The 20,338-nt window shown below is 40.4% G+C and overlaps 1 protein-coding gene across 15 annotated transcripts in view; it reads left to right on the top strand.

Annotated features, from left to right (window-relative positions):
- LTBP1 (latent transforming growth factor beta binding protein 1) overlaps positions 1-20,338 on the top strand; it is a 392,301-nt gene that overhangs the window by 164,306 nt on the left and 207,657 nt on the right. For 9 of the 15 annotated variants that reach the window (XM_072770565.1, XM_072770564.1, XM_072770562.1 and 6 more), the window contains one exon: positions 294-461. The exons of 2 other annotated variants lie outside the window; for them this stretch is intronic. In XM_072770565.1, the coding sequence (XP_072626666.1) occupies positions 294-461 (168 nt within the window). Of the gene's footprint in view, positions 1-24; positions 462-20,338 lie in introns of those variants that run through there. 4 more of the 15 variants (XM_072770574.1, XM_072770573.1, XM_072770571.1 and 1 more) reach the window with 2 other exon arrangements.

Below are 20,338 nucleotides of genomic sequence, written 5' to 3'. Positions count from 1 at the left end.
AGTGACTCGACTTCAAATGTGGTTTTGGAGTGCATCCCAGAGTTCTGTTTGCTAAGCTTCCTACTCCTGTTTCAGAGACACCACTGGATACAGAGCAGCGAGCACTAAAGGCTTCCCTCTTCCCTTAAACCTGTCGGGTTGTGGGCTCTCTCTCGTTCCCCCTCTCCTTTCCTTTCCTTTTTCCCCCCTTTTTTTTAAGAGAGAAAAAAAAAAAACAAAAACCTTCCAAGGCACGTTCATGGATACTAAGCTGATGTGTTTGTTGTTCTTTTTCTCCCTGCCTCCGCTCCTAGTGAGTAACCACACTGGCCGCATCAAGGTGGTCTTTACTCCGAGCATCTGTAAAGTGACCTGCACCAAGGGCAGCTGTCAGAACAGCTGTGAGAAGGGGAACACCACCACTCTCATTAGTGAGAATGGTCATGCTGCCGACACCCTGACGGCCACGAACTTCCGAGTGGGTGAGTTCCTCCACGGTCCCTAACTGTCCTTCCCGAATAGAGTTTTATGAGATCGGAGCGTTTAGACCTACTCCTCCACTCACCCGGCTCCCTGCTTGAATGGGCTTCTGTATCTCAGTGCGAATATTCTGCTGCTTTCGTGAGATCTTTTAAATAGCTTGCCGAATACTTTTTTACTCTGCTTTTTTGGCTTCTCAGAGAAATGGCAAGCAGGATATTGCCCCTCATGGCTTATCCTTTACGCAGCCTGTGGTGATAGGAGATATCAAGAGGACAGAAGGGAATAGGTGTCAGAGGAAGACCCTCGTGCATGACTTGCATGGATCAGCTTGAGATTTTTGTCTGCTCAGTAGCAGGGAGAATTTGCATTGGATCTGACTCCTGTTGCAAAATTTGGATAGTGGTGATTAAGTTAGAATTTCTCCTTTATGAAGAGTCACGTTCTAGAAAAATTCTAAAAATTGTCAAAAACTGAATTTCGGCTGTATAGAGGAGTACGGACTTGCATCTTTTGCCACATTTCGGCTCTGTATCAAAAGGTTGGATTATAAATTGATATATGACATGGATTTAGGGGAAAAATGCTAGTGGCATGCTGTCAGCACTCAAAACCTTTTAATCTTTTATAACTAATTTAAATACGAACTATGGGGGTTATTGAAAAGAAAGCTTTTCACTTTTAAAATTTTTGTGGTGTTTTTACTTTTTTGTAAAGGGAGAAAGTATTGCGGTCCACTGAATGCTGTCACACAGCCATGTTGTCATGCAATACAGTATTTTTGTCACGGAAAAATGTCTTTTATTATTTTTTGACCAATTATGGTTTGCCATGTGTACTCAAATAATCACAGACACCCACATTGCTTTATGAGTTACTCACAAGAATAACCCAAATGTCAGACAGATAATAACACTGGCTAGATCTGGTCTTTTTATGGAATATTGCTGTTTAGTCTTGAGTGTGTGTGTCTGGGGGGTAGGAGAGAGGGTGTTTCTTTCAAACTGATTATCATCAAGACAAAATACAAGGGGACAGCCTGAAGTCCTTATTAGCTCTTTGATTATTCTCCTGCTTTATTGTGACTCCTAGTCTTATGAGGTCAAAGCAGTGTTCTAGATAGATAGTCTGTGCTTGGAAAAAACATGTGCCCACAGATACTATTTAAAAGAGTATTGTGAATGTCCGGGCTCTGATAGGGGTGTTTGGGCATATTTTAAAAAGAATTTAGCTGGTAGGTGCCAAGGGGCACATTATGGTTTGCAGGGCAGAGAACCGAGTCTAATGGGAAGTGTGTTGAACTGAGGATCAGGAAACTAGATTCTGGTCCTGGTCCTGCCACTAACTCCCTAATCCACAGGGTGTGACAATTAGTGTTTCTGGACCTCAGTTTTGTCTCATCCACAAAATAAATGGCTTATGTTTAGCGACCTCTGAAATTCAGTGTGTTTTTAAAATCTTAGGACTTTTTATGGGTAACAAGTAATAATTTTTTTTGGAGGGTTACAGACAATGAGGGGAAAAGAAAAGGTATTTCCCAGTAGGTCGTTATGGGCTTTAATGGCTTTTTCCCACTTTTACTTTTCTTGATTGCCTTCGTTACTCTCATTACTTTCCCAGCTCCAACATCATCGACAGCGTCTGCTCCTCCTCCTCCTCGCATTTTTCATAAATCTTTACAGTAGGAATGACAAAGTAATCGGATGGGTGGTAATTTTTTGGCTTACAGTGTATTCATTTTGAAACTAAATATTTGAAGGCTTTGAGAAACAGAGGAAGTCTACTTGTTAAAACATGCTGCACACTTTCCTGTCTGGCATTTAAGCAGATGTTTAGGAACAGGATACACGTAGCCTATTCACAGTATGAAACGGAGCAAACTTATTTACACACAAAAAAATTTCAAAACCAGAACTCTACTGTGCCACAAAAGGATTGGCATACTACTTGAAAAGAGAGAGACAGAGAGGGCATGGTAATAAAGTTTCACCCTGGAAATCCTGGGAAGTATTTCATTTATATCCAGAGCTATTTTCCTCTTCCCTTTATTTTAATTCAAATATTGGAAAGTTTCAAAGAGAAGTTTTACATTTTTTTTAAATTGAAGAATGGTTATTTTCTAGAACTCAGAGATGATTAGTCAGAAGTACAGAAAATTTTAGAAATTCATTTTTCAGCCCTGTATCTTTGTGGGCTTAGATGGTTTAATATAGTTTTATTACTTACAAAAAAGTGGCTTTCTAACTTAGTGGGTTTTCTCTCTATACAATATATTACAATATTACAATATATTAACAATATATTAATATTACAATATATTAAATCTTTTGACAAATAAGATATACGTATGGAAAATACAATAGCTTGGGAAAAATTCAAAATTCGTTGTAACTTGTTGCTCTCTTTGGCCTCTGGTATGTAAGGTGTGGAGGCTGGCTAACTTCTGTAAAGGGTCAGATGGTAAATACTTGAGACTTTGCAACATAAACTGTGCGGCGTGCAACTACTCAACTCTAAGTGCCCTTGCACGCAACCATAGACAATATGTATAAGAATGGGTGTGACTGCATTACAAAATCTTGGGTGGGCATAGTTTGCTGACCCCTGCTCCAAGGAGTCAACATAATACGGGGAAAACCATATGGACTTCAAGGTCAAGGCAGCTTAATTAAATAATCTATTTTGAGAATCAGAATACAGAAATAATTTTGAACATTTCCAGGGTGATTTATAGTTTTTTTTTTTTTTTTTTTTGAGGAAGCGAGACACATAGTATTGTTAACATTTTTTTGATAAGGAAACTTAGGTGGGTGGTATAAGTGAACTTGACTTAGTTACACAGCAAGTCTGTTAGCTAGGACCAAAACTTAGATCTCCTTAAGTCATCTGTTTATTTAATTTCCTGGGGTCTGACCACAATGTGTAGGAGGGACACAGGTGAAGGACCTCATGGAGCTGGGTTTTGTGGGAAGGATGAGTGATCTGATAGAACATAGGCGGCTGAGACAACACCTGCTCTGGGTTGGCGTCCTGGCTTCATCATGGCCATTGGAAATATTCCGGCTTTAGGTCCTCATGGACTCAGGTCACTGACCACAAAAAACAAGTAATAATAGATACACAGAGGGTAGTTCTGTGGCAGCCACAGGGGTAATATTTGTTTCTTCCTTTTTTAATGCTGCTTCTACATTAGTCTTTCTGGTTTATGGTGATGGTGAGTCTGGACTGTTCAGATGTGAGAGACAGATGTATTTTTCATGACTATTAAGCATATAGTCTCTATTCTTGAATATTCAGTTGGGGAAAATTTTTTTAAGACTTTATTTTTAAGTAATCTCCATACTTAACCAGTGGGGCTCAAACTTACAACCTCAAGATCAACCCCTCAACTGAGCCAGGCAGGGACCCCCAGTTGGAGAAATCTTTTTTTTTTTTTTTTTTTTTTTAAGATTCCATTTATTTATTCATGAGAGAGAGAGAGAGAGGTAGAGACACAGGCTGAGGGAGAAGCAGGCTCCACACAGGGAGCCTGATGTGGGACTTGATCCCAGGTCTCCAGGATCATGCCCTGGGCTGAAGGCAGCACTAAACCACTGAGCAACCCGGGCCGCCCATCTTAAGTATAACTTCCACTTACTGTGAGGCCTTAATGACGATGATATCCGAGGGAAGTACTCTGAGATTCTAGAATAAACTTATTTTTATGAACATGATATTAATATGATGTAACAGAATATTTACATTAAATGGCATTTCCTTTAAAGCAGATTTCTAATAAGTTTTTTTGTGACATTCTGAGCTTTGTCTCTTTGCTCTCCCCACCTTTGCCTTTTTAAAAAATGGGAACATAGTCCCAGTTGGGTGGGCCAGCAGGTTAACCACTGTTGTTTTAATGGATTCTTTCCATTCATAGGGATATAACGAAGATGACCTTCTGGTATTTTTAAAGTTGTTTATAGAGTCGTAAGTTCTCCTATTAAGAAGAACACAGGAATTCATGTTGTCACAACTTGACTATTTGAAATAAAATAATACTCTCCGTAGCATAGCTTATTTGTAGAACCAGTGAAAAGCAATCATGATTGCTAAAATAACACATTTGGTTTATATGATGCTTCTTTCACTGAGGAGTTACAGGGGACATAGTTACCATCAACATCAATTGAATAATTACAAAAATTATTCGATAATTTAAAAAGTATGTTCCCATATGTTATTTCATTTGATGCTTGCTTCTCCTATTTTGTGGGTGTGAGTATCAAGGCCCTGGTGGTTTGATTAAAGATGACTTTCAGTTGGGTTTTCTGTCCCAGAGTCCAGATACCTCCTGCTTTCCATGTTGCCAAGTGAGTATGTATTTAACCCTGTACTAGATTTTCCAAGACATATCGTCAAGCTGTCTCCTGAGAGCTCGTGCTTTGCGGAGATGAGCAGTATGTGTAAATAAATGGAAAGCAACGTAGCACATTTTCGCAGGAGCTCAGAGAAGGAGATACCCTGTCTAGCTGAGGGAGGAATACTTTGAGAGAAGGAGGATGGTGTGTGACTTTTCTGTTGAGCTCACTGTGCTACCCCAGCTGCTATCCCCGTTGGCTCATGGTGGGAGCTGGGGAAATGCACGTTGCCTGATTGTAGATGGATGGGGGCAGTGAAACTTGAAAGATTAGTTAGGTTTCAAAACACAGAGGGGATGGGAAGGAGTGAGAAGGGATATAAAGCTGATGGGGGAGGAATGACTTCACCTGTTAGAAGGAGGCATGGGGGGCCAGAAGGCTCAGGTTGTTTCTGCAGAGTGGGAAGAGTTTCACTTAAAGGTAGAGAGCCTGGGAGGTAGTGCTCAGAGACATGACAAGTCCAGGACGGTAGGTTGGGGCAAGACTGGAGGAGTACCTTGAATTCCCAGCTTAGGAATTTGGACTTTTTCAGAACTTGCTAACAGTCTCCAAAAAGGGGACATAACTATTGATCATTTTGAAAAAAGAGGGCAGTTTTCTCAGTTTTTAAAGGGAGGAAACTAGTGTTGTAATAGCAGAATTTAGCTTTTGAACAGCTCCTGATAGAGGATGACCTCTAGCCCCTTTTAATGGTTTTGAGGTGGGCTTGCTGCTTTGCACTGGGAGTCTTCCCCACACACCTCACAGAACCAACTTAGTCCTGAGTGTTCTTGAGGAATAGAAGCAGTTCATTTTGTTACACGCTTTCCATAGGATCTCTTTGTGAGGAGGGAAGAACAACAGTTCCCGCTCACTGAGGCACTCAGTAAACCAATAACTGCTCAAGGAGGAGGAAGCATTTAGATTTTTTTTTTTCCAGCAACTTAGTTCAGATGCTGAGTCTTTCGTCCTCTGCCAGTTTTTGTATGGATCTCTTGATGTTTATCCAACACAAAAACCAATGAAATGCCAACATATCACTCTCCGATTCACTGGGGCATATATTTTCCCCTTGATGCATTATATAGGTTTATGTTTTTAAACATAATCAAATACTACATTAAAAAAAAGTGGTGGCTTTTCAGTTGGGCAATTTGGAATGCTTAAGAACTCATCAGAGAAACTGCTCCAGATATATTTAACCTTCTCAAAATATTTTCAGATACTGAATAAATGTCATAATGTAAGGCATTTTCTTGTTTATTTTATTGAGTTGTGGAGGTGGTATAGGAACATGAATGTATTTAACATATTTATCGAGCACCTGTTGTGGGCCAAGGATGGGTATCACATTGGAATACAGCACTGAACAAAATAGATTCTTGACCCTGCAACACTGAAAAAATACAGTGTGGCTGAATAATGTGGGTGAACCTTGATGATACTATGCTAAGTGAAATCAGCCAGTGACAAAGTGCCAAATGGTATATGATTCTACATGTATGAGTTACCTAGGTAGTCGGATTCATAGAGGGAGAGAGAGTGGTGGTTACCAGGGGCTGTTGGAAGAGGGATGGGGTGTAGGGAACTACTGTTTAATGGCTAGAGAGTTTCAGTTTTGCAAGATGAAGAAGTCCTGGAGATTGAATACTCAACAGTATGAATGTACCTAACACTAAAGACCTGTACAGTTAGAAATAGTTAAGAGAGTAAATGTTATTTTGCATGTATTTTACCACAATTAAAAATTTTTAAAAACCTAAGCTGTAGTGTGAGCGTACACTACTGTCAAATGTATACTACCAAAATTTATTACATGTATGAAAAATTTGACATAATGCCAGATATTGATAACTGCTATGAAGAAATAGAAACTTGGGAGGGGGATAGAGATGGGAGTGTTGGTGGAAGGTATGGAATGATATTTTATTTTTATTATTTTTAAAAGATTTTTTAATAAAGATTTTATTTATTCATGAGACAGAGAGAGAGAGAGAGAGAGAAAGGAGCAGAGACACAGGCAGAGGGAGGAGCAGGCCCCCTGCAGGGAGCCCAATGTGGGACTTGATCCCGGAACTCTGGGATCATGCCCTGAGCCAAAGGCAGATGCTCAACTGCTGAGCCACCCAGGCGTCCCCCCCCTCCTTTTTTTTAGGCGCCCCTTTTAAAAAAGATTTTATTTATTAATGAGAGACACAGTGAGAGGGGCAGAGACATAGGCAAAGGTAGAAGCGAGCTCGCTGTGGGGAGCTGGACGTGGGACTTGATCCCACTGGGATCACAATGAAGGCAGCTGCTCAACCACCAAGCCACCCAGATTCCCCTGGATTGCTATTTTTAATCCACCCAAAGGGCTGTCTGTTGAAAGGACTTTTTAGCAGGGACCTGAATGGAGAGAATAGTGAGCTGTGGAAGAGAACATCATAAACTTTATAATCTATCACTGTGTTTATTGTTTTATTTAAACTGTGGTTCATCACCAGAGGGCTGGTGTTTGGAGCTTTCAGGCAAATTTGTCCTATATGTTGTCTTGGATTAGGTTTTATCGATCTGTGAATAGGTGCATTTATACACACACACATAGTCTATCAGGGAATCCTGTTAATAACATCTGTAAATAAAGAGCCTCATTCAAAGAGGATGGAGGCAAGCCTTTTTCCTGGTGTAAAAATGTTCCTGGAATAATTGCAGAAGGAATCTTGATTATTTATAATGAAAAGTATACAGTGTTTAATGTAGAAAAGAATTACCAAAGAAGCTGTTTTGCCTCTTTCTCCAGTATTTTATATAAGACAGATCCCGTGATTTTGGTATGGAGCTTGCTTTGAATGGAAATTAAAACTGGTTGTGAGGGCAAATGTGTATGTGTGTGCATTTGAGTGTCTGTATTTAGGGAAAGGGTCCATCATGGAGGAAGACTGCATGGAAAGGTGATTTCAGGGGTTAGTTGGACAAAGGAGAGGCAATAAATTGACTCTAAGAACCAAAATCAGGAGTGAATGAGGTCCTTTTGGTTGAAAAGGAAGATCTTTGAAGATGAGAAGGTGAGGGGCATCAGAGTGGTTATATAAGAAAGGAGGTCTATAGTCAGGACAGTTAAAGAAAGAGGGAAAGAATGAAAAGAAACGAAATAACTGTAGGTAAAAGAGTTCAGCAGTTTGCTAGCTCTGTGAGAAAGGCATGAGTGATCTATTGTTCTTTGTAAGCCATGCCTGGCCTATATCATGAGGGTGGCTGGGACTCCTTAACGGGGATGTGCTGGCTAACCTAGAATAAATGATCTTTCAGAATTCCTTGGAGTCTGTAACACACTGTCTCGAAGTGTGTATTCTTTCCTAGTCACTCAGCGTGAGCACATGGGATGAACTTTGGAAAACCAGACTCCTTAGCATGCTGGTTCTTCCAGAATAAGCTGCTGCCTGGTTCCCTGGCCTTAACTCAGCCTTAATCTCTGCTTCTTCAGGTTTCCAAAGGTCCCCAGACACGCCAGGCCTTCTGCACTGCTGTGCCTGGCAGGTGCATTTCCCCACCCAGTGTGCCTGGGCAGTCACCCGCTGCTCTGTCAAGAGTCAGCCAAGCGCTGCTCACGTGACAAAGCCTCCTTTCCTTAATTTGTTGTCATACCTGTATTTCACTAAATTCTAAACTGCTTGGGGACAGGGACCTATCTGCTTTTTGTTGGTCTCCCTGGTGCCAGCATAGTGCATTATTTTAGAAATGGTTATTGCATCTTGGTTGACAGAGCAGTTTGTCTATGCAGGTGCCCGTAATAGTGGCACAGAGATTTTTCCTGATAAAGCTTCATCATGAATCCTCAGGCAACTGAAATCACATGAGCAAAATAACCATCTGAGCCGTCTTTATATAGAGTTTGGGGACACAAGATAGGAGAGCATATGCCAGGGGCTGCAGGATGCATGAAAAAGGACACATTTGTAGTACCTCGTATGGAGTTTGGATTTGGCATTTTAAACACTGACTGTAGTGTACTTTCTACTCATGGCAAAGTGCAGTTAGATTCCTATATATTGAGCTGCTCCTGCTACATGGACTTCCCACTCCCACTCTTACATCTGTCTAAATACCCACAGTCTCTTTAGGAACAATTTCAAGCTCTATTTCATATGTTTCTGTCTGTGCTGCTTTTTCTCTTTCCTGTTCTCCTTCTAGTGATTACTCTGTCAGTTGGCACTGGTGATCTAGCTCAGTTGTACTATTGATGGATCTGGAAGCCCAGGCTAGTGATTGAAGTAGTAAAATGAAGCCTGTAATGACCCGACCTTCTTGTAGTACCTTTCTGAGGCTTATGAGAAGGAGCAGGCTGAGGGTGTGTATGGATGGGTTCCTTAGATCGATTTCAAGAAGGCCTTTATCCCAAACATGACCAATCCTTCTCTTAATTCACAACTTCTGTGTCCTGTTATATGGGGCAGTGCATTTAGAGCTCCTGGAGTTTGGATAGGGTATGTCCCCTTCATACTACAGAGACCATGGTTCCTTCATTTACTGATCCTAATGGCACCTTAGCTTCAAAAAAGACATGGGGCACCTAGGTGGCTCAGTTGGCTAAGTGTCCAACTCTTGTTTTCAGTTCAGGTCATGATTTCAGGCTCGTGAGACAGAGCCCCACATCAGCCTCTGCACTGGGCGTGGAGCCTGCTTAAGATTATCTGTCTCCTTCTGCCCCTCCCCACTTCCTCTTTCTTAAAAAAAAAAAAAAAAAAAGACACAGAAGGATGTTTCCATTACTCCTTCACTGTGGTCCTTTGATCCTAGTGCACAGAAGGCTCTGTACTTGCTCACATTTAGGCTAGCTCTGGGCAGATTAGAGTACATACAAAGTAGTATTAGGTATCGTTATCATATGGCGGAGACAATGTAGTAGCACCATGTTCCCTCTGCCTTGGATCTGCTCCTCCTTGAGGGGTTCACTTGCTTACCCAAGAAGCTCTTGCCTGTTTCCAAGCCTGCTGGCAAGAGTGAAAGCATTTAAATAGTGTAGCACATTCTGGAACTGAAAGCTGTGGTCAGGAGGAAAAGTAATCATGCATAGATGGGGGCATCTCTAGTGATGTACGATTGTAACATTTGATCCTGCTTTGTGCTCCTCACTTGGCTGTCGGTTGTGTAATTTACCTCTGGGTTCCTTGGTTATAGTAAATTTAAGGAAGTTGGACTTAACATAAATACTGAACTCACATTTATGAGATATGGTGTATATCTGCAGCATTTATTGGCATACAAGTTGGGCTCAATTTTGCATCTGTAGTATAAGAGTCAAACATTTATATCGGCTTTTAGTATCAAGGTATATATATTTCTTCCAAGTGGAAGAGGAATAACGCATTTGTGTATTGTTGGAAAAACGTCCTGGAACTAACATCACAGATGATATGAAAATGTTTTTGAGGGCAGCCACACAGTCATCTTCATGTTACGCAGTCCAGGAAAATAAAATAACTACCAAATGGGGAAGGATAAAGTTAGTTAGGAAGTTTGAGATTTATTCTCCAAAGTTATATCACAAATAAAATGAGAAGAGCCAGATGCCCTTCCTTTGCCAATTTAATGTAATGCTGTCATTGATACACTTATTGAAACTTGATTTAAAAAAAAAAAAACCAACAACTAGATTTTCTATTTAGTTGGAATATAGTTATAGAGAATGGTTTCCTGCTTGACACCATTATCTTGAATTTAGATTCATGCAATAATTACCAAAAAACTGGCATGGCTGCAGTATTGGCTTTTGTAAGATTTGGTGGGAAAAAGAAAACTTTCGGCAGTAATGAAAGGTTTCTTCACTCTGAGACCAAACTTAGGATGCCCATCAGATTCAATAAAAACTTGTTCTGGATTATGAAGAGTTTCTAAGCTTTCCTCGTGTAAAACCTCAACCTGATTTTCATCAAATTTTCCTTAGAAGAGGTAAAAGGGAAACTTGACATTAAGATTTTTACAGTGAGGAAAGCAGACCACTGCCCTTTCTCTGGCAAATTAGGAAGTACACTGGAACATTTTTAACTAGTCTTATTTAGCAGGATTAGAATATGTCACTTTTTGCCACTTCATTGTCCCTTTCTGAAGAAAGGGTGATTTATGAGTCCTCTGGATCTTCTTGTGGTATTAATAACATTTTGAGCCAGCTGTTTTATTGGGTGTACACAGAGGGTAATTAGAAACATCTGAGAGTCCTGTAATGTGCCCAGAAAACCATGATGTTGTATGGAAAAGAAAAAAAAATAACATTCATGCCAAAGTTGTGTACTTGGTAAATAGATGAATTAGCATTAAACAGAATTTACTCTGTATTATACCCGTTTTGAAAAAGAAGCTAACTCTTCTGGCTGAAAATACCCTCTTATTGAAACACTTTCGCTGCAGAAATCGTAACCTTATTTGGTAAAAGACCTTCTGACTGTGCTGTTCATACAGTAATTATCATTTCCCTTCTGTCAAACTCCATCATATTATAGACCGTTTTCTGCCAGAAGTATTTCTTCTTTTTACCTGGCAGTTACTTGAAAACTTTAGAATTCTGAGGGATCTCGTTTAAGGAAATTAACTCTTAGAAACATACTGCACGAGGGACTAATAGTGTCCAATTTGCCTAATGGTCTATCCTAGAAATTAGGGTGGGACTCAAGAGCTGGGGCTCTCTTTTAGCTGGTTTTTTGAAATCCGATCTGCTCCAGTGGTGGCTGAGTTTGAATATTTGGGTATGCAGCAATAACAGCAGCTAAATCAGGGTCTGATTTAAATCAGGTCCTGTTCTCTCTTCCCTCAAGACAAAATCTAGACAAGAAAACCTAACAATTTGCTGGTGGCTGTTGAATGGTTCCTTTCATCTTCATTCACAAATAACAAGCCCTCCTGACAAGTCAGTGCCGAGTCAAACTGACGCATCCCAGGCAGCCATGGACAGGGTTCAAGTTGGAGGAGTCCAGTCTCTTTTCAACCTGTCTTGCTTTGTGTGTCTCCATTGGGTGTGCCATTTTTGTCCTGTTTACTCATTTTGAGTGGGATTCCTCATCAATCCTGAGACAAAATGGTAGCTAATTGTTAGAGGCTGGTGGTGACTTAATGAAGCCTCTAGAAGGAGAAGTGGATTCACCTGTATAAAAATGTTCATGGGGTGAGGGAGGTAAGATAGTAGTTAGGAGCTCTGGCTGAAACCTGACTTCAGATGCCTGCCTTTTCCAACCCCTAAATCGGTGGTTCTCAGTCCTGGTTCCACAGCAGAATGTCCTATGAATTACTTAAAAGATACAGATGCCCAACCCACACTGCTGGCCTCCTGGATCATAATGCCTGGGTGTGTTTTGAAAATGGACAATGTTGGCAATCGTTAGCTGTGGCTCTGATAGAGAACCTGTGGTCTAAGCCAGTGCTCGTCACCCTTCCAGGCTCAGGAATCACTATGAATCTTGACAAAATGCAGGTTCTGATTCAGTAGGTCTGGGATGGGGCCTGAGATTCAGCATTCCGTACAAGCTCTTGGGAAAGGGATCCCACCAGGCAGGCCATGGATCACCCACACAGTAGCAAAGATCTAAGGTATTATTAATTCATAAAAATTGTTTTGAAAAGATACATTATCATTAATTAATGATCAGGTTCTTAGGAATCTGACACTATGTTGGGAAGTGGTTTATAAATGCTATATAATCAAAATATGTTAACCCTTTGCAACTTTCCTACCTCATTTTCTTTCTCTATTAAGCTGAGGTTACCTGCCAGATAGTCTCTTGGGCACGATCACAAAGGATAGCATCAAATGCTGGTGTGCAGGCTGCCCTCTCTCTTGACCCTACTGTTTCAGCCTGCTGTGGCCGGTCTCTTTGCCTTCAGAATTTCCAGGGGGCAGTCAGATAGCCTCTTTGTTCACCTTGTCCCCTGAATTTCAAGGGATATGTGTTAGGCTCTCCAGACAATTGTCACCTTCTCTGCCTTAGGGCAGCAAGCTGGTTTCTGCAGTGCAGCCAGCACCCCAGGCAGTGAGATGACTATTACTTCTGTCAGCTTTCAGATGTAGTTCAAATCCCATAACAGAAGTTAAGCATCTGACCCTTGGTTTCGGCTCAGGCCCTAATCTCACAGTTGTGAGATCAAGCCCTGAGTCGGGCTCTGTGCTCAGCATGGTACTGCTTCAGACTCTCTCTTCCTCTGCCCCTCCCCACTGTGCTTTCTCTCTCTCGCAAATAAATAAAAATAAAAATCTTAAAATAAGTTCCATTCCATAGTCTGCACAAATAGATGCAAAAACAGTACTTTGCCTCCTGGTACTAGGATATAAATTTGAATTGTTTTTCTAGATGAAGTGAAATGGGAGATATATTTGCACAGATCCATCCTTATTCCAATTAAATTTTACTTGTGATTAATATTAAGTATTTTGAAAGGACTTGAGAATACAGTCTTCATGATAAGATTTATTCAAATGATACTGAGTTGTCTAAACCCTTCACGAAACCATCATCTTGGCTCTTTGATAACATAATCTCTGTCCTGAACTTTTTTATACCCAAGCCTCCCTAGATACCTACAGTGCCTAGATTTTGACTAATGAATGTGACATTTGAGAGCAGTTACAGCATACTAGAGAAGTTGACTTAATGGGAAATGAATTCATTAGCTGGGATAGCAAAGCTAAAACTCTCTCTTGTTTTTGCCACCACAATCTCATTGTATTTCCTTCTCTTCACTCTGGCCTCTTCCTTTTTCTCCACATGCATCTACCAGGCACATCCTAGGTGGCACATGCTCTGTTCTCTCAGTTAGTTACTCTGCAGTCTCTGGCTCACACCCATAATGCTGATGGGAAGGGGAAAGCCAAGCTTGTGTAATGGTTCTCAACGTGGGGAAGTCTTGTTCCCCGCTTCCCACCAAGAGGCACTTGGCAGTGTCAGACATTTATTAGTTGTCCGTACCGGGGACTACTCCTGGTATCTAGTGGGCAGATGTCAGGGATGCCACTAGACATCCTACAAAGCACAGGACTGCCCCTACCACAAAGAATTATTTGGTCCAGCTTATCAACAGTGGCAAAGCTGAGAAGTGCTGCTCTAGGGATTGCTACTTTTCCCTATTGGGCAATATCTCTGACCTTCTTGGATATTTTGTCCAAGTTCCTAAGAAACCCATCCTCTTAAACCTCAAGATTGTTTTCTAGATAAAACCTTCAGTATTTTGTCACAATGCATTATTTTCCCCCACAGTGCACTTTTTTGGTGATGGTGCTTGGGGCTCAAACTGACAACTAGTTTGTTCAGGCCTTCTTGCACATGTATTAACTAGTAGATAGGACCCAGCCTCCCAGAAGCCAGATTTGCATTTGATAATTTATACCTGATGATCATGTTGGATTTCAGAGGGTGCAAAGATTGGGATGATTTGCGGTGTCTCTGGATGACTCACATGGGCTTGATTGGCCTTTATGGGGATTCTTTGGAAACTGAAGAAATAACAGTGGGAAAATGCTTAGCATGGGAGACGTTTTTTGCACATCTCAGAAGTGATTGTATAATAGAAACCACTTTTCAACACTAAGCATTGCTACCGTGGACATTCATTTGCAAAGTGTCTGCGCTACGGCTCTTGGAAAGGGAGAGAAAGCTGAGTGTGTTTATTTGAGCAATAGCATCATCACATGTTCAAATAAACACAGCACCTTGGGAGGGTTACAGGTTTGTTATTTCTAACCCACATGTCTTGACACATGCCTTTTGAAGGGTCATTTTGCCAAGTTTAAAAGAAAAAACTATCCAAGCATTGAGAGTCTGACATATTATTTAACTGGTTGAAAAAAGAAAAGCTTCTTTGTGGCCAAACACTCCAGGTTCGCTGGACAACGAGGTATATCATGTTTTTAAATCATTTGCTTTTGGCCTCAGAAACAGCCCTAGAGAGCAAGTAAGACCTCACCCTCACCTGCACATAACCTCTTACACAGCTTTCCCTTAGGTTTTGGTCATCTTACCCAGGGAACTTGGGATTTTCAGTCATTTTGTGCTTTTTTCCCTTGAACAAAATGCCTGTTCTTAATTCCAACAGTACGGCAATATTTTCTTGCTGCTTTTCATGAGACCCTCAGCCCATAATTCACATGGCTGATTTTTTTCAATTTTGTTTTCAGTTTTGGTAAAATATACATAACACAAAATTTACCGTTTTAACCATTTCTAAGTATATACTTTAGTGGCATTGAGTATATTCACAGTGATGTACGGCCCTGACCACTAACCATTTCCAGAACCTGTCGTCATTTCAAACTAACTCCATACACATTGAACAATAATTTCCCAGTCCCCTCTTCCCCCACACAGCCCCTGGCAACCTTCGTTCCACTTTCTCTGTGAATTTGCCTATTTGTGGTACTTCATATAAGTGGAATCATACAGTATTTGTCCTTTTGTGTCTGGCTTCTGTCATTTAGCCTGATGTTTTCAGGGTTCGTTCCTGTTGCAGCAGGTGCCAGAATTTCCTTCCCTTTTAAGACTGAATAGTATTCCATTGTATGCATAGGCCACCTTTTGTTTATTTATTCATCTCTTGATGGACATTTAGGTTTCCATCTACTGTGAATAAGGCTGCCGTGAATATTGGTAGACAAGTATTTGTTGGGAACCCTGCTTTCATTTCTTTGGGGAATATACAGAGAAGTGGAATTACTGGATCATGTAGTAATTCCGTTTAATTTAAGAGGAATTGTCATACAGTTTTCCACAGTGGCTGTACCATTTTGCATTCCCACCAATGGTATGCTAGGTTCCAACTTCACAGCATCCTTGCTAATGCTTATTACTCTCCTTTACCCCCATTCTTTGGGGATAACCGTCCTAATAGATATGAAGTGGTTTTGATTTGCATTTTTCTAATTATTAATGATGATGAGTCTCTTTTCATGGGCTTATTACCTATTTGAATATCTTCTTTGGAGAAATATCTATTCAAGTTCTTTGTCCAGTTTTGAATTGCTTTGTTGTAGGTGATATTTTAAAAATGAAGATTTCCACTAGGCTAAGCACTTAATTACAGTGTAATCAATAGCCAATACTGATTGCAAATCTTTTGCAAGACCCAAATTCTAGTCCTGGTCCTGCCACTTTAACAATATTCATTTTAAAGTCTTAATTTTTTCATCTGCAAAAGGAGGAGATTAGGGAGTAGATATGCAAAATCCTTTGTAGCCTGAAAATGATATCTGATCTAATATAAAGCCCATGTTATGAAAAAAAAAAAAAAAGATAGAAATAGGATTAGGCTTTCTTTAGTATGTTTTATTCTGAAAATATTTACTATTCTTTCCTAGTATATGTAGTGTGTTCCCTTTTGTATTGTCTGGCTGTGTTTTGCACTGGAAGTTAATGGGCGAATTTATATAAGTCCAGTGATGTATTGTACAGTGATATGTCGTTGCCCTTGACAGGTTTTAACAGAAAATGGGAGGCTTGGGATACCTGGGTGGCTCAGCAGTTGAGTGTCTGCCTTTGGCTCAAGATATGATCCTGGGGTCCTGGGATCAAGTCCCACATCAGGCTTCCTGCATGGAGCTTGCTTCTCCTTCTGCCTACTACGTCTCTGCCTCTCTGTGTGTGTCTCTCATGAATAAATACATAAAACTCTTAAAAAAAAAAAAAAAGAAAATGGGAGGCCTGAAACATTTGACAATCTTACAAATGACTGTTTTTTTTTTGTTTTGTTTTGTTTTGTTTTTGTTTTGCTTAGTTTTTTAAATCAAAGTGCTCAGAAGAGTTTGGCCAGAAACAGAATGACTCCAATGGTGGCTTGAGGAACACACAGCTCTTGCAGAGTGAAATGAGAGGATGTGGATTTGGGCTGGGTCAGTCAGGTTGTAGAGGGGTCATTTTTTTCCCCTTCCCTCCCTCCCTTTTCTTTTCCTCCTCCCTTTTCCTTCCCTCCTTCCTTCCTTTTCCTTCCTTCCTTCCTTCCTTCCTTTTCCTTTCTTTCTTTCTTTCTTTCTTTCTTTCTTTCTTTCTTTCTTTCTTTCTTTCTTTCTTTCTTTCTCTCTTTCTTTCTGTTTCTTTCTTTCTTTCTTTCTTTCTTTCTTTCTTTCTTTCTTTCTTTCTTTCTTTCTTTCTTTCTTTCTTTCTTTCTTTCTTTCTTCCTTCCTTCCTTCCTTCCTTCCTTCCTTCCTTCCTTCCTTCCTTCCTTCCTTCCTTCCTTCCTTCCTTTCTTTCTTCCTTTCTTTCTTCCTTTCTTCCTTTCTTCCTTTCTTCCTTCCTTTCTTCCTTTCTTCCTTTCTTTCTTCCTTCCTTTCCTTCCTTTCCTTCCTTTCCTTCCTTTCCTTCCTTCTTTCCAGAAAACTGAAATGAAAGCTTACAAGCTTTAGAGTATGCTGGGACCCTTCTACAAACTGTAACAGATGTATGGTTTAGGATTAAAAATCTGAGCTGCAAGGATTTAAATCACCTTACTGGGGGGGATAAAGTCAAAAGCTCATTTTAAACTTAAGGAGCATGGTTTTTATAGTAATTGAAGAGGTCGTTTTTTCCATCCGATCCATGTTTGGCTTCATTTATCTCTTGCCAATTCGCCTGGTTATCTTAATTTACTTGGATTAACAGCTCCTTGAATTTTTTCTTTGTGTGGACTTAAAGAAAAGGCCAGATGAGTGAGCATTCTTCAACAGCCAAAATACGAGTTTAATAATGCTTTTGCCCAAATTCCCCGCCCAGCTCTGTGTCCCTGGAGGCACCAGTGGGCTCCCTTCAGTAGGAGACTGGAGGGCAGAAGGGGAGAGAGATTGGGGTATTTATTCTCAGCCACTGTCTGCAGGCTCCCTGGGAGTTTCTGTTGTTTTCACATCTGAGGCTACAGCCTCTGTCTTGAGGAGCTCTCTTTGCCAGTTTCTTCTGCAGTTTCAGGATCCCCTTCTTACTGTGGTTTTCCAAGAACTCAGTCAAGCTCCTATATACCTCCATCAAGTGTCTCTTTATTAGACTGTGTTCAGTTTTACCATGTGCTGACTGCACCTTGATGGATACCAAAATTACAGTTAAAGACCAGAGTAGATTTTTTAACACAGTTGATTGCATGGGATCTTCATCCTTCTTCTTCTTCTTCTTCTTCCTTCTTCCTTCTTCCTTCTTCCTTCCTTCTTCCTTCCTTCCTTCTTTCCTTCTTCTTTCTTCTTCTTTTTTTTTTTTTTTTTTTTTTTAAAGATTTTGTTTATTTATTCATGAGAGACACAAAGGGAGAGAGAGATGCAGAGACAAAGGCAGAGGGAGAAGCAGGCTCCATGCAGGGAGCCTGACATGGGACTTGATCCCAGGACTCCAGGACCACGCCCTGGGCCGAAGGCAGGCACTAAACCGCTGAGCCACCCAGGGATTCTCTTCTTCTTTTTTTTTAAAAATGATGTACTTTTTGGATGATATAACATATGACACAGATTTAAAAAACACAGCAGGGCTTACTCTAGAGTGAAAGTCTCGTTAGTTTGCTTAACAGTTAATATCAGCACAAACGAATCTGCCCTGTTTTTTTTTAAAGGCTGCATAATATTTTATCCTGGCATATACTGTAACAGAGTTATCTTGACTGTGGTGTTCCATATTTGCCTTCTCAACTTTTGCCATTGTCATCTGAACTGTAGCAAATGATGAATTCTTAGTATATGTGTGTATCTTAAGAACTTTTTTTTTTAAAAGATTTTATTTATATTCATGAGAGGCACAGAGAGAGGGGAAGAGATAGAAGCAGGCTCCCCATAGGGAGCCTGAGGTGGGACTCCATCCCAGGATCCCAGGACCCTGGGATCACACCCTGAGCTGAAGGCGTCCACTTCACCGTTGAGCCACCCAGATCTTAAGAATTATCAATTCTTAGAAGTGAAATTGCATTGGAGGGTATTGCCAGCTTAATTTGAATGGATATTTACCAAATTATCTATAATTTAGTTGAACTCTCTTACACTCCCAGTACAGAGAATTTGCATTTGAATTTAGAACCCCAATTTGCATCTCCCAATGGAGAGATTGTTTGACCATATTCTTTCCAATACAGATTATTAAGCATTTTGAACCGTGAGTCTTTTCATGTATCTGCAGTAGGATTTCTCAACCTTCACATTTGGGCTGGACAGTTCTTTGTTTCCAGGGCCTGTTCTGTGCGTTGTAGTATGTTTAACAGTATGTCCATTATCTACCCACTAGATTCAAGTAATAGTCTCTCTCCCTCCCCACACCCTCTCCCTCACAAATGTGGCAACTAAAAATGTCTCCAGTCATTTCCGAATGTCCCTGGAGGCAAAAATCACTCACAGTTGAGAACCTAGTGGTCCAAACATTTTTTCCTTTGCTGCTTTTCTTTTCCACTGGATTATTGGTATTTTAACTTTACTTATGGTAGTGTTTTTTTTTTTTTTTTTTTTTTTTTGTCATGAAGAGACTTGCGATTTTTTTTAATGTAGTCAGGGTTACCAGTATGCTTCTTCTTCCTTACATACAATTGATAGACAAATTTGTTTTTGATAAAATTTTGTTAATTACATCAAGATACCGAATTCTGTGTCCTTTGATCAGCTATGACCCCTTTCCAATACAACACAACAAACTCTGAGGGGTATGCCAGAGGAAAGCCTGAATTTTGTTGATCAGGGTAGGCATATACATATATTGAAGTGGATCAGAAATTTCAGAATGCCAGTATTGAGTGCCTTCTGTATGCCCAGCGCGGTGTTAGACATTTTATCTGCATTCTGTCTTCACCTTACAGTAGTCCTGAAGGATCAGATCATTGTTCTCAGTTTATAGATGAGGAAAATAAGGTCCGGACAAGGTAAATAACTTGCCCAAGGCCACAGAGCATGTGAGTAAGCACACTTGCTTAGGCTTTCCTCAGAAGCCAGGGCCATACCCTGCCCTGTGCATGGTGGTGTCTCATAGGCCCGTCTGTGCCAGCATTGGCGTGAAGTCTCAGAGGAAAAGAATGCATTTGATGTGTCTGATCCCTCTTTTTTCTGCTGGGCTCCGACAGACCCACACACTCCTTTCATCCATTGCATCTGACTCAAGCTGTTTGCTGGATCTTGCATCTTGGTGGAAGCTCTGTCACATGTGTGTGTGAACCTCTTTCCCCATTTGTAGAGTAGGAAAGATGATACCTACCTCATAAAGTTGTTCAGAGAGTTAAATGAAGCGTGGTTTCTCAGAATGCTTTCTGATCAGAGCAGTGTCCATATGTTCAGTATTATTATTAATTGCTTGATTACCATACAGCATATACTTGATTACATCAGAATGCAGTCCATTAACCGTAACGCCAAGCATATTTTAACATACTGTAAGATAGAAGCTTGGCATTCACAAATGTAACCAGTTTATGTTTAATTTCTTGTGTATGGTAAACTTATGAAACATAAATGATGGCATTGCCTAGGACGTCTAGGTTTTTATGTCATTTAGCTGTGGTTCTCTGTCTGATATGAAAAAATTATCTTCTCTACATAGCTTTAATAAATTTTAGGAACATCCAAAGAACTT

The sequence above is a fragment of the Canis lupus genome, chromosome 12, assembly GCF_048164855.1.
Source record: "Canis lupus baileyi chromosome 12, mCanLup2.hap1, whole genome shotgun sequence".
NCBI classification, from domain to species: domain Eukaryota; kingdom Metazoa; phylum Chordata; class Mammalia; order Carnivora; family Canidae; genus Canis; species Canis lupus.
The sequence above is the reverse complement of the archived record's forward strand: the minus strand, read 5'-3'. Positions and strand labels throughout refer to the sequence as shown.